A 13,645-nucleotide genomic window follows, 5' to 3' on the forward strand; every position below is an offset into this window, starting at 1 on the left:
AAAAGAGTTCATGCATGTTTGGGACCCCAGTGCACATTAAAATATTGGCTTTAACTATTCTTGAACATAGTCAAATGTAATACATAATATTCAGGATAATGGTTCAGAGATAGTGTACATAATTAGCCTCCAAGAAATTCTCATCAACAGTGGGTAAAATTTTTATTTTTATTTATTTATGTTTTTAGTGTTTTTATTTATTTTTGAGACACAGAGAGATAGAGCATGAGCAAGGGAGGGGCAGAGAGAGAGGGAGACACAGAATCCGAAATAGGCTCCAGGCTCTGAGCTGTCAGCCCAGAGCCCGACGCGGGGCTCGAACTCACAGACCGCGAGATCATGACCTGAGCCGAAGTCGGCCGCTTAACCGACTGAGCCACCCAGGCGCCCCAAGGAGCTTTCTTACAGATCGAATAATCTGTGATTCTAGGATCCACTCAAGAAAGATTTATGGCACAGAGGATACATATAATCCACATCCATAAGAACACCCACTGCTGGCTGATTTTACCTTTAGGTACCTCTGGACTGCATCTCCCCTTCAGCCCCCTGGCTGTCCTGCTTCGCCCAGGACCTGCTCACCAGACCACTGAGGCAGCCCCCGGCTGGCCATCTGGGCTCCAGGCTTGCTTGGCCCAGCCCCTCCCACAGCTGCTTGTGTGATCTTCCCCAAACACAGAAGATCACTCCGCCTCCCCCTTCAAAGACACCCAGAGCTTTCACGGCAAAGTCTGAACTCCCTCCCCTGGGAAAGTCCTAGCATGACCTATGACAGCCTGGCACGCACCCTTTGGGGCCTCTTCAACCCATGTCCCCACCACCCACAGACTGTGCACCGCCGACCCCGCCCCCTCGCCTCTGCACATGCACTGGGGTTCTCTCTGCGCAGATGCCCTCCTCTCCTTGGCGCATTTGCCCGGCTCATGCCACAGATCCTTCCAGAGTCGGGTCCACTGCTGTCCTTCTGGAGGGCCACCCTGGCTTCTCCAGGGGGCTCCTTCCTGTGGACTCTTTATGCAGGTCTGTCTCTGCTTTCTGTCGGGTCTCCCCTCCCCCCCCCACCCTTTCAGGCAAGGACCGAGTGCCATCCGTGCCCGCTTTAGCACCTGGAGCGGTGCCGGGCACACAGAAATGTCTGCAAGGGTGAGTGAGGCGGCCCTGCACCCCGAGACTCACTGTGATGCTCAGCAAATCAGGGGAAATCCATTCTTTCTGTTTCTTTCCCCTTTTCACTTGGGAAGTTTCCACGGCACCGGAAGATGGAGCGCTAAGTGATTGCCTCCATGCTGTCTCAGAATTTCCCCCCAATTTCTCAACTGTGTAGCCACCTTCAGGGTTATGTAACTGAATGGTGACGTAGTCCTGAAGGAATCTCGTGAACTAATCAAGTCCCACCTACTACGGCTCACTTTGGGAGGATGCAGGGGACCCGGAGGAAGTCGCCCGGCACCGTCTGCCTTGAACCGTTGCTCTTCCCCAGCCCTCACGGGGGCTTTTTCAGGGTTCTACTGTTTGGTGGCTGCCCGGGAAGACGCCTTCCTCGCGTCCCCCCCTGTCCCCTGCTCCACTGTCCCCAGCAGTTAAGCAAAGCCTGTGGGGGCTCCGGGGAAGGGGGTGATGCCTTTGGCGTCCTCCCCAAGCCCAGGAGCTGATAGTAAAGGTCTTGTGCATTCTGCTCTGCTGGAGCGAAGACTGCTGCCAAACCGGAGTGCTCGTTTTTATTGTTTTTCTAGAACAACGGGGCTGTTATTACAAGTGTGCTGGAAGACAGGGTCGGGAAGCCAAAAACAGATCCCACAGCATCGTAAAAATAGCCAGTAGCTTGGGAATTGCTTGACTGGCAAGGCAAGGACCTTGATGCGTCTGACGCGCGGGGCCTTGGGGAGCCACCGTCGGCTACCGGTCCCACCACGTTAACAGCCTCCTCTTGAGACGGGCGCCCTGGCCGGCTCCCACCGGGGCTGGAAGGAGTCTGGGATGCCGGGCTGTGAGGGTGCTCGCACGGCTCTAAAAGCCAAGGAAGGCGAGCTCTGGCCCTCTGGCCGGAAGACAGCCCGGGAGACGCTTATCTGCCAAAGGGTGTGTACTCACCCCCCACCCCCAGCTCTTCGAGGCTGCTCCCGGCACGGTCACCCCAAACTCCAGGCAGTGAGACCAGCACCCGGAAGAGGCAGAGAGGGAGACGATCGGGGGGGGGGGGGTGGTCAGGGAAGGAGAGGCCCCGTGATCGGCAGAGACCTCGGAGGCATTCGGAGACACGGAGACGGTGGGTGACCCTCGAGGCGGAGGGGGGCAGGGCACCGCGGGCGCGGAGGCGGGTGGGGGCGAGCACGCGGCTGCGGCGCTGGGGGGACAGGGCGCGGCCCCAACGGCTCCGCGGGCCCCGCCGACACTCACCGGGCTCCGGGCGCCGGCTGCGGGTCGGGGCCGCGTCGGGCCCCGCGGGGCCGGCTCGCCCGGGCCCCAGGCCGCCGACTCGGCCAGCAGCTGGTCCAGCAGGCGCAGGGTCTCGTCCCCGCCGTCGGGGGGCGCCGCGGGGCCCGGGTCGGGGCCGGGGTCGGCCGCCCCCTCAGCCGCCTCCGCCTCCCGGGCCTCCTCCGGGGCGGCCGCCGCCGTCGCCGAGACCACAGGCCGCGTCCCTCCCTCCGAGGCTGCCCCGCCGGGTCCCGCAGGCCGGCTGTCGGGGCCGCGCAGCCGCCTCAGGGCCCGGCCGCTCCGGCTGCTGCCGCTGCCCATGGCGCCCCCGCCGCCCGCCGAGCAGGCCCGTCTCCCCGCAGGAGCGCGGCCCCGGGGCGGGAGCGCGGCCGGGGCGGGGACGCGGGAGGGGGCGCGGCCGGGGCGGGGGTGCGGGCCCGGAATGGGGGGGGGGACGCGATCCGGGAATGGGGGCGGCGACTCGGGAGGGGGTGCGGCCGGGGGATGGGGTCGCGGACCCCGCGGCGGGGTGAGGACGAGGTCAGGGTTGGGGGCGGGGACTCGGGAGGGGGTGCGGCCGGGGGATGGGGTCGCGGACCCCGCGGCGGGGTGAGGACGAGGTCAGGGTTGGGGGCGGGGACTCGGGAGGGGGTGCGGCCGGGGATTGGAGGTGCGGATGCGGGCCTGGGGTTGGGGGGACTAGAGGGCCGGCCGGAGGACCAGGGTGCAGATCCGGGCTTGAGGGACGTGGATGAGATGCGGAGATGCAGACCCGGGCCTGGGGGACGCGGAGGTGGGGGGCAGACTTCGGCTGGCGCGGATCCGGGCCGGGGGTGAGGGGTCCAGACCCCGAGAGGAGGGCCAGAGCCAGGGGCGGCCGGGAGGGAGGCGGGGGTGCGGCCCTAGCCCGTGCGAGGTGGTGCGGAGCCAGAGCTGAGTGGGGAGCACTGGGGTAGGGGGTGGAGGACATCGGAACGGAGCATCCCCTCCTCCTCAGTCGTCTTCTTCGGCTCCTCCTCCCTCCTGGGGTCGGGACCCCCTAGCAGGTCCGCCTGCCGGGCTCTCGCTCCGCCGCCCTCGGGGCACTGAAACCACCAGGGGGCGGACAGGCCTTGGGGAGAACTTGACTGGGCTTTTCGTTCGTTTATGGGAAACACTCCCCAGGCAAACGCTCAGACAGGCCCCGGAGAGGACGTGATGAGTGTAGGGAGGTGACATCACAGCCTTGCCCCACCAGAGCCCCACCATCCCTCAGTGGTTCGCCCGGGGGAAGGGGTACACACACCTGAAGGTTGTGTAAGATGTTGAGCAGGGCCTCGCACCTCAGTGGCCCCCCAGCCTCAGATCTCCGCCCCTCTCCCTCCCGCGCACGGAGGGACCTAAGCGGAGACTGCAGGAGCGAAGAAGGGAAGATCCCCATCCAGCCTTTCTTTGAGCCAGCCAGCGAGCTCAGCGGCAGGCAGGGGCGGGCCTCGGCTTCCCGCCCCTCCCCTCCTGCCCCATGCGTGCGCCCCAACGCTGCCCCTCTTCCAAAACCCTCATCATAAAGAGTAGTCACTGTTAGGAAAGAAAAATTACAAAAAGGGGGGACAGAGAAAGCATCCTCTCCCCTCCCAGGAAAAAAAAAAAAAAAAAGGAAGCAAAGGAAATACCAATAGGTACTGACCGTTAATTCTAGCTTTCGGTCATTGGCTAATAAAAGAAAACGCTTATTCAGAGTGAACTAACCCCCCAAATAAGGGCAGGAGACTCCTCAGAGCTGTCTCCTCCAACCCCAGGGATGTTATTGTTGGTCGTGCCTGTGTTGGATTTACTCTTGATTTCTTTCTCTCTTTCCCACTTACTTAAAAACCCAATTTTTCCAAAGAGAATGCCAACATCGTGAGCCTTGCTTACCCATCTTGACTTGGAGTCAACCAGAATCCTGACTTGAGTTGCAGACGATTGGTAAGATGAAATTTAGGCTAACCTTTCCCAACCACGGACTTGAAATGTTACTGTTTTATCACTCCAGGAGTAGGGATTAAAACTTCATGCCGGAGAAAATGGAATAAACATGGGATTCAAGTCCATATCCATTTGTCTTATTCTCAACAGACCAAAGAAGGCTTTCTAACTACCCCCCCCCTTTTTTTTGACGTGCAGTCTCAACCATCCAGATGTGGGAGATGGGCCCAATATATCATTATTTAAACTCATCTGGGTGTTCTAAGTCCACAGATGTGTCTAATTTGGAAGCTATTGATTTAAGTTTTCTCTTTAAGAAAACAAATCTCATCTTGAAACTCTTTAAGCCTGGAGAAAAAAAAAATTCAGAGGGAAAAGGACATTCTCTTGAACTAAGTTCAACTAAGATTAATCATCTAAAGGAAAACATGTTTTACTTCGGCCCAAGTAGAGTCTAGTCATGTGACTCATAGTTTAAATACATCCAGAGCTCCTGTGTTCACCTCCCAGGGCAACTGATGTCTCTCTGACTTCTCTTGATTCCAATCTGGTTTCCCCAGACTTGTCTAGCTCGCTTGGCTTCGGTAACAGTCACGCCAAAGCCTGTGTTCTTTCCACCTGAGAATCCATTTAAAATCGGCTACATTTGGAGAGCTGGCTTCTATCAAATATGCTAAAAACCCAGATCGATTTTTTTTTAGAAGTTTCCCGTAATAAGCAAACAACCTAAGCTTTCCCACATGACTAACACCTCCTAAGATCATCTCTAGAAAGAAACAAGAATCTCTTTGTCCCAAGGGGTTGGCAAAATCCCGGGAATGTTGGGACATTGGGAATGGGGTCTAATCCTTCCTTAGGAAGCATGGCGGCCACACCTCTTCACCTAAAGGCTCTTTATGCAGTGGTGGTGGCTGGTGAGGGGGGTGGAAGACGAGGCCCCGCTTGGGAGTCTCTGCTTAACTCTTGGGGAACAATAACTCCCTTGCAGCGAGCAAATGAAACTTTGGGAGAGAACTGTAGTTGCTGATACCTGCAGCAGGAGACGTGGCCCGACTGATGTTTTCCTTGGCCACAGAACTAACCGGGCATCTGGAGATGAAGCCGGTCCTCTTCTCACCACAGCCCAAGGACCACCCCCCCTTTTAAAGCCCAAATCAAGCGCCCTGCTTCAAGGACTCTCCAGATCTCCTCTCCCTGCTCGGGAGGGAGCAGGGACCTCCACAATCGTCCACCATTCCCGATGCATCACCAGCGGTTATGTAGGAACGATACACCGTGTAGGGTCTGGTTATTAGGAATATACAGGAAGTATTTATGGTCAGACAAAAAATGATGCAGCATTTGAAACACAGGCCAGCCATGTTTCTATTTTCAATGCTTAGTAACTTGAGAGAGCCACGATGCTATCAATTATTGCTGATTCGTTTGGAGGGCAGTATCTCATATAATTGCTATTGTCTTCTTGCAAAGCGTCCAAGCTTTTGCATTTGGTCTCATGGTTTCACCAGTGAGAGGGGTGGAGAGAAAGGAAGAGGCAACACTATTCATTAAGGCTAATTAATGAGTTACAGAACTCTCTTGCAGTGCTGACTCAGAAATCTTGGGGCACCTGAGTGGCTCGGTCAGGCGTCTGACTTTGGCTCAGGTCGTGATCTCACGGTTCGTGGGTTCGAGCCCTGCGTCGGGCTCTGTGCCGACAGCTCGGAGCCTGGAGCCTGCGTGGGGTTCTGTGTCTCCCTCTCTATCTGTCCCTCCCCCGCTTACATTCTGTCTTTCTCTCTCTCTTCCAACAACACATAAAACATTTTTTTTTAAAAAGAAATCTTAAGTCCTCAGAGTTGGCATGCATACATCACGATAGATTCTATAACATTGTAAAAAGTTGTGATCATATGCGGTAAAACTTGGGTGACTCCTACCCCTCTTAAAAGGTGCAAAAGCAGGGTTTAAGATGCAGGCTTTCGGGGCGCCCGGGTGGCTCAGTCGGTTAAGCGTCCGACTTCGGCTCAGGTCATGATCTCCCAGTTCGTGAGTTCGAGCCCCGCGTCGGGCTCTGTGCTGACAGCTCAGAACCTGGAGCCTGCTTCACATTCTGTGTCTCTGTCTCTGCCCTTCCCCTGCTCGTGCTGTGTCTCTGTCTCAAATAAACATTAAAAAAAAAAAATTTAAAAAAAAAGGTGCGGGCTTTCCATTGGGTGACCTGTTCTCATTGCTTAAAGAGAGATCTATGGACTTCTGGTTCAAAATGGCAGGTCGGGCACCTTTTGCTTATTACTTGAGACCTCCCCCCTGCAATCAAGATATTGAAGTGAAAAAGAAAAAAGGGCGGGGAAGGAATTGTAAAGGGAGAGAAAATCACAGAGAACATCTCAGCACCTTTCTCGAAGATGGAAAGCTGACCGTAGAGAGTTTCCGGATGGAACAGGAAGAGAAATTACAGCCTACGGAAGGAAACGGGAGTCAGTGTCTGACAGTGAGGCCCTGGGACTCTGTCAGCAGATGTGAACGCAGCTGGGAGCGAGAAGTAAGGGGACGAGCCAGAAGACTGGTGGAAGGTCTTCGTGTGGACAAGGCATCGTCCTCCGGCCTCACCCAGTTCACGCGTAAGGAAAAACGGATCGGGTCCCTGGCGTAGAGCTCTGCCGCCGTGTAAGAAACACTCTCTTCCCGGTGAGTTTTTACCCGGAATGGGGAGCTCTGGTTGGGGTGTGGTAGTTACCGATGGGCACGCTAGAGCTGGGCTACTCCAGGTTCAGGCACCCACACCTGGCCCGTACTTGACTCTAGGCTTCATTAGAGTTATTTTCCATCCTGAGGACGTTGTGTGGCAGGGGTGGGGAGAGGGGGGGAGGACGGCGGTGGGGTGCGGACAGGGAAGCCTGTGCAGATGTGGACTTGTGGGTTCCAGGCCCGCGTCGGGCTCTGTGCTGACAGCTCAGAGCCTGGAGCCTGCTTGGGATGCTGTGTCTCCCTCTCTCTCTCTCTGCCCCTCCCCAGCTCGGACTCTGTCTCTCTCAAAAATAAACATTAAAATATTAAAAAAAAAAAAAAAAAACCCACGGGGCGCCTGGGTGGCGCAGTCGGTTAAGCGTCCGACTTCAGCCAGGTCACGATCTCGCGGTCCGTGAGTTCGAGCCCCGCGTCAGGCTCTGGGCTGATGGCTCGGAGCCTGGAGCCTGTTTCGGATTCTGTGTCTCCCTCTCTCTCTGCCCCTCCCCCGTTCATGCTCTGTCTCTCTCTGTCCTAAAAATAAATAAACGTTGAAAAAAAAATTTTTTATAAAAAAAAAAAAAACAAACCCACAAACCAAACCATGAAATGTCCAGCTTTAAGTTCAAACATCCCCACGAGGAACGGCGACTCTGCAGTGTGGAAAGTGTGCTGTTAGGCTGGTCCCCTCTGCACGGAACCAGCCCGTGGCCCCAGAGAGCTGGGAGGATGCGTCCATTCCTGCTTCTCCCGGGAGGCCTGAGAATTTTCCAGTGAACTCAGCAGCGAAAGGAACAGAAGTCTCCAGCTAAAGCTCGGGTTAAATATTAAGTTTGCTCGGCCCTTTCATTCACAGTGTTTTAACTTGTACGTGGTATTGAAGCCCAGTGAATTGTTTGCACAGGTCCTCCTGCTGGGAAGGACCTCCCGTCCTGTGGAATTCAATCAACCATCACCCAGGGGGCACAGCTGGCACTTCCTGGTCCCTTTACAGACCTTGGTTCCTTAAAGGAGCCTCTCCGCAACCTCCTTCCTCCGTTTTATGGACGGCAAAGCCGAGGCTCAGAGGAGCAGTGGACTTGCCTAAGGGCTTGAAGCTAGGAAGTCGCAACGGTGGGACTCGAATCCAAGTCCGCCGAGTCCCCATGGTCTTTTTGTTATGCTGGCTCCACCCAAATATCAAGAAAATCAGCAGAATAGACAAACTGACCTCCGTGTAAGGAATGACCACCCTGGTACCCAGAGTTACCGTGTAGGTACGGGTGACCAACCGTCTCCCTTTGCCCAGGACCGAGCGTATTCCTGGGTTGTGGGACTTTCGACCCATGAGTTGATCACCCCACACGTAGGGTTGTACAGATTATTTACTGAACAAAAGCGCCTGACCCAGGAGCAGGAAGAGGCTGCCGTTCAGCCATGCTCCATGCACCCAGCTGTCCCCTGTGCATCAGGGCTGCGTCCCCTCCCCGCCAAGGAAGGTGCAGTGTGGCCTAGCAGAGGCCCAAGGGCAGCCTGTCTCAAGATGAGCCACATCGGCATGGGGATTATTTTGAGCTGAAGGCAATTGAGACCCTACAGGCTCAAGAGAAACGTTTGCCCCTCTTTCAACTACATAAAGGAATCTAAATCAGAGGATCTTTCCAGAAATAAGGGTTATTACCAGAGATAAGTTTTATCTTGAGTGACCCATCTGTATGGCAGGGCAAATGTTGGTTTTCCAAACATGTACTCCTTTTCATCTTCCTGTGAATTACATTCTTTCCCTTTGAAGTCTGAGACCCCTACCCCCTTCTCCTTAGTTCAGAATGGCATACGTACCTCATTTTGCCTGTCTTTGGAATTTCCACGTCTGTGTGGATTCCCTGTACGTATGCTATTAAATCTGCTTTCCTCCTTTCCTCCTGATTCTTAGTCCAGCTAGAATGACCCTTGAAGGGGACAGGAATTCTTGCTTCCTGATGCTGCCTATGGTCCCACCAATTCCTCTGACATTACTAACCCAGAAGTCTAAGCAGATGAGTAATCAAGGTAATGTCCTCAATTTTTTTTTTTTTTTTTTTTTTTTTGAGACAGAGAGAGAAAGTGATCGAGGGGCACAGAGAAAAAGAGAGAGAATCCTACAAGGGGCAGAGAGAGAGAGAAGTGGAGCTCACCCAAAGTGGGACTCGAACTCACAAACTGTGAGCTCATGCCCCGAGTCAGATGCTTAACCGACTGAGCCACCCAGGCGCCCGGGTAATGTTCTCATTTTAAACTAACCTTCTGACCCTCTTTGGCCAGAGAATTTCTCCTAGTTCCCCCCCCCCCCCCCCACACACACACATACACTATCAAACACAAATTCCTAACCGTGTTCTTACAAACTAGACCTGTCACAGATGGGAAGTGAAACTGGAGGGCTATGGTAGATCTAGAATGCTCTGTCTGATAGCAAGCCTGTCCTCCTGGGTATATGGTAGGAATGCACTTTCCATCTTGGAATCGCCAGCCAATGACTCGTGAGCAAAATTGAATGCGTCGCTTCTGGACTACGGCCATCAGTTCTGCTGAAAGTTCTCAAATGGTCTTTCTCTGTGCCACAGTGAGGGTAACGTTCAAGATGGCGGCAGCTCTGTCCCAGGGGTCCTGTCACTGAACAGATCCCCTGGCTAACGTGTGATGGACATGGAGCCTAGGTAAGAAACTAAATATTTGCTGTTAAAAGCCAGTTGTCCTTGGGGGGCGTTTCTCACTGTGGCATAACCCAGCCTCGCTGCGCTCCATGGCGAAGAAGCTTACACTTGATTCTGTGAACTACATGTGGGGCTCTGGAGGGGAGTGTAGTCAGGCTTGCAGTTTCCAAAGACCACTCTACTCTATCTCACTGGGGTTGTTAAACATAAATAAGTTTAATAACAGGGCTTAAATATATTCTCATGTATATTCTTCGATATATTCTTAGAAACTACGATTTTTTTTTTAACTTTGATCTTACTTTTCTTTGGGTAAACGTTACTTTAATGGTAGTTGTGATGGTTGGCTCTATGTGTCAACTTCACGGAGCTAAGGGATGCCCAAACAGCTGGTGAAACATCATTTCTGGGAGCGTCTGGGAGAGCGTTTCCAGAAGACATTAGCATTTGAATCGGCAGATCAGGTAAAGAGACATCTTCACCTGTGTGGCCGAAGGTTCTGATCAGAACAGAAAGGAGGAAGGGTGAGTTCTCACTCTCAGCTTAGGGACCCCATCTTCTCCTGTCCTTGGACATTGGCGCTCTCCGCTCTCAAGCCTTTCGGACTCGGACTGAGTTGTGCCACCAGCTTTCCGGGATCTCCAGCTTGCAGACGAGAGAGGGTGGGCCTTCTCAACCTCTACCATCATGTAAGCAACTCCTGTAATAAGCCTCCTCTTACATATACGTCACTCTGTATATCCTATGGGTTCTGTTTCTCCGGAGAACCCTGGCTAATACAGGAAGCCGCGAAAAATCTCCGGAGTGATACAAAAAGCAGATTTATTGTCCTACATTGATTAAAAGTCAACACTTCCAGTCGGGCCCCATGGGGCTTTCTCAGCCACGCTGCCGGCCCCAAGGTTCTGCATAGTTTTGTGCCCTCCCAACCCTGCAGTGGATCAACACAGCCCGCAGGCTCCCTTCTGGGCAAACAGACCTGGAAGATAGTGGGGGGCTGGGCAAGGAAGGGGTCAGCGACAGCAGGAAGTGAGCTCTGCCCTGGCTAGAGGCCAGCCGTCCTTCTGGATCAGAAGCCGCCATTCAAGACACTTCTCTAAAGAAGACATCCGGATGGCCCACAGGCACATGAGAAGATGCTCAACGTCGCTCCTCATCAGGGAAATACAAATCAAAACCACACTCAGGTATCACCTCACGCCGATCAGAGTGGCCAAAATGAGCAAATCGGGAGACTGTAGATGCTGGAGAGGACGTGGAGACACGGGAACCCTCTTGCACTGTTGGTGGGAATGCAAATTGGTGCAGCCGCTCTGGAAAACAGTGTGGAGGTTCCTCAGAAAATTAAAAATAGACCTACCCTATGACCCAGCAGTAGCACTGCTAGGAATTGACCCAAGGGATACAGGAGTACTGATGCATAGGGGCACTTGTACCCCAATGTTTATAGCAGCACTCTCAACAATAGCCAAATTATGGAAAGAGCCTAAATGTCCATCAACTGACGAATGGATAAAGAAATGGTGGTTTATATACACAATGGAGTACTACGTGGCAATGAGAAAGAACGAAATATGGCCCTTTGCAGCAACGTGGATGGAACTGGAGAGTGTGATGCTAAGTGAAATAAGCCATACAGAGAAAGACAGATACCATATGGTTTCACTCTTGTGTGGATCCTGAGAAACTTAACAGAAACCCATGGGGGAGGGGAAGGAAAAAAAGACAAAAAGAGGTTCGAGTGGGAGAGAGCCAAAGCATAAGAGACTCTTAAAAACTGAGAACAAACTGAGGGTTGATGGGGGGTGGGGGGGGGGGGAGGGTGGGTGATGGGTATTGAGTAGGGCACCTGTTGGGATGAGCACTGGGTGTTGTATGGAAACCAATTTGACAATAAATTTCATATATTGAAAAAAAAATAAACACTTAAGGCAGACTCAAAAAAAAAAAAAAAGCCGCCATTCAGAGGTTTGCTTGTTTCCACTCATTTGATTCTGTGTTAAAATGGCAACACCCGGGATGCCTGCGTGGCTCAGTCGGTTAAGCATCCGACTTCGGCTCAGGTCATGATCTCACAGTTCGTGGGTTCGAGCCCCGCGTCGGGCTCTGCGCTGACAGCGGAGCCTGGAGCCTGCTTCGGATTCTGTGTCTCCCTCTCTCCGCCCCACCCCTGCTTGTGCTCTGTCTGTCTCTCTCTGTCTTTCAAAGATGAATAAACATAAAATAATTTTTTTTAAATAATAAAAAAATATATTTACCACCTGGCCTGTCCCAGAAAGTTTGCCAATTCCTGGTTTAGTTGAAGGACATGGGAGTTGTCACCCATTTGTTCCGGATGACAGTTTATTCATGAAAGAAGCAGTTAATATTAACCACCCGCGATCTTTATTTAACTTATTTCTGCCTTCATACCGAGCTGCGTTCTCACCAGAGGCCTTGGGTGGGCGCGTTGAGCTATGCAATCCGAAGTAAAAGGTTCTTGTGGACCAACCAGCCTTCCCAGTTTTCACGTTCCTTCTTTTGTCACCGATGACATGTTGCAGGCATTCCCCTCCCCTCCCTCTTTCTCTCATTCAGACACAAATAAGGGGAAAAAAAATCTTTTTTTTTTTGCTTTCCAGTCCCGCCCCAACCTCAACACTGGGAACGTATCAAAGTTATTTTATTTTATTTTTATTTTTATTTTTTTTTTAATTTTTTTTTCAACGTTTATTTATTTTTGGGACAGAGAGAGACAGAGCATGAACGGGGGAGGGGCAGAGAGAGAGGGAGACACAGAATCGGAAACAGGCTCCAGGCTCCGAGCCATCAGCCCAGAGCCCGACGCGGGGCTCAAACTCCCGGACCGAGAGATCGTGACCTGGCTGAAGTCGGACGCTTGACCGACTGCGCCACCCAGGCGCCCCTCAAAGTTATTTTAATCCATATAGGAATACATATCCAATTATGCTTCGATTCCTTAAACTGAAAACAAACTGATTATACCAAAAGGAAATCATCAGAGAAGAAACTCAATCTGCTCGAACAAGTGTACGCCCCACGTGTATTCAATGTGATTAACGCTACAGGTATTTGTAAAACACAGCGCGATAAATTTGGGGACGAAACAAATAAGTGATCCATAAGCCCTACCCTCCAGAACTCGGGAAGAGACAGCTGTGTTAAATAAATAATCGAGGTAAAGGGAGCCACGGGAAAGAACAGGTACAAAACAGGAAGGAGAGTTAACAGAAGCGAATAACTCAGAGCTCAGGAGAGCATCACAGAGAAAACACCAGAGTGGGGTTTTAAATTTTGTTTTTTAATGCTTATTTTTAGTTTTGAGAGAGAGAGAGAGAGGAGGAGGAGGGGCAGAGAGAGAGAGAGGGAGACACAGAATCCGAAACAGGCTCCAGGCTCCGGGCTGTCAGCACAGAGCCCGACGCGGGGCTCGAACCCACCAACTGGGAGATCGTGACCTGAGCCGAAATCAGATGCTTAACCAACTGAGCCCCCCAGGGGCTCCCGGAGTGGGGTTTTAAAAGAGGAGCAGAAGGTGAGTGTCCAGAAGCAGGGGTGAAGGCCTGGAGATGTGGAAAGCATGGAACATTTGGAAGCTTGGGGGGTGAGGGCCAAGAAGTGAGAGCCGGTGCCCTCTTCCAAATGCCCTCATGGACGCTTAGCTTCCTTCTCTGGTGGAGAAAGCAGCAAGCTGATTTTTAAGTAGAATCCTGTGTTTGGGGGCGCCAGGATGGCTCAGTCGGTTAAGTGTCCAGCTCTTGATTTCAGCTCAGGTCATGGGATCAAGCCCCACGTGGGGCTCTGTGCTGAGAATGGAACCTGCTTGAGATTCTCTCCCTCTTTCTCTCTACTCCTCCCCTGCTCACACACACTCTCTTTCTCATAACGAAATAAATAAAGCA

The 13,645-nt window shown here is 52.9% G+C and overlaps 1 protein-coding gene and 1 long non-coding RNA gene across 4 annotated transcripts in view; one reads left to right on the forward strand and one right to left on the reverse strand.

Moving 5' to 3' along the window:
- The window catches only part of CYS1 (cystin 1), a 22,677-nt gene extending 19,869 nt beyond the window's left edge, over nucleotides 1-2,808 (reverse strand). For all 3 annotated transcript variants that reach the window (XR_007149315.1, XR_007149314.1, XM_047845172.1), the window contains exon 1: nucleotides 2,398-2,808. Coding sequence is in view for 1 of the 3 variants with exons in the window: in XM_047845172.1 (XP_047701128.1) it covers nucleotides 2,398-2,736 (339 nt within the window). In the remaining 2 variants the exon portion in view is untranslated. The remainder of the gene's footprint in view (nucleotides 1-2,397) is intronic.
- Nucleotides 2,148-10,953, forward strand: LOC125158288 (uncharacterized). The gene is made up of 3 exons (XR_007149316.1): nucleotides 2,148-2,266; nucleotides 4,283-7,032; nucleotides 9,654-10,953. It is a non-coding gene; the product is annotated as an uncharacterized LOC125158288 (long non-coding RNA).
- The last annotated feature ends 2,692 nt before the right edge of the window (nucleotides 10,954-13,645 follow it).

The sequence above is a fragment of the Prionailurus viverrinus genome, unplaced genomic scaffold (assembly GCF_022837055.1).
Source record: "Prionailurus viverrinus isolate Anna unplaced genomic scaffold, UM_Priviv_1.0 scaffold_33, whole genome shotgun sequence".
NCBI lineage: Eukaryota > Metazoa > Chordata > Mammalia > Carnivora > Felidae > Prionailurus > Prionailurus viverrinus.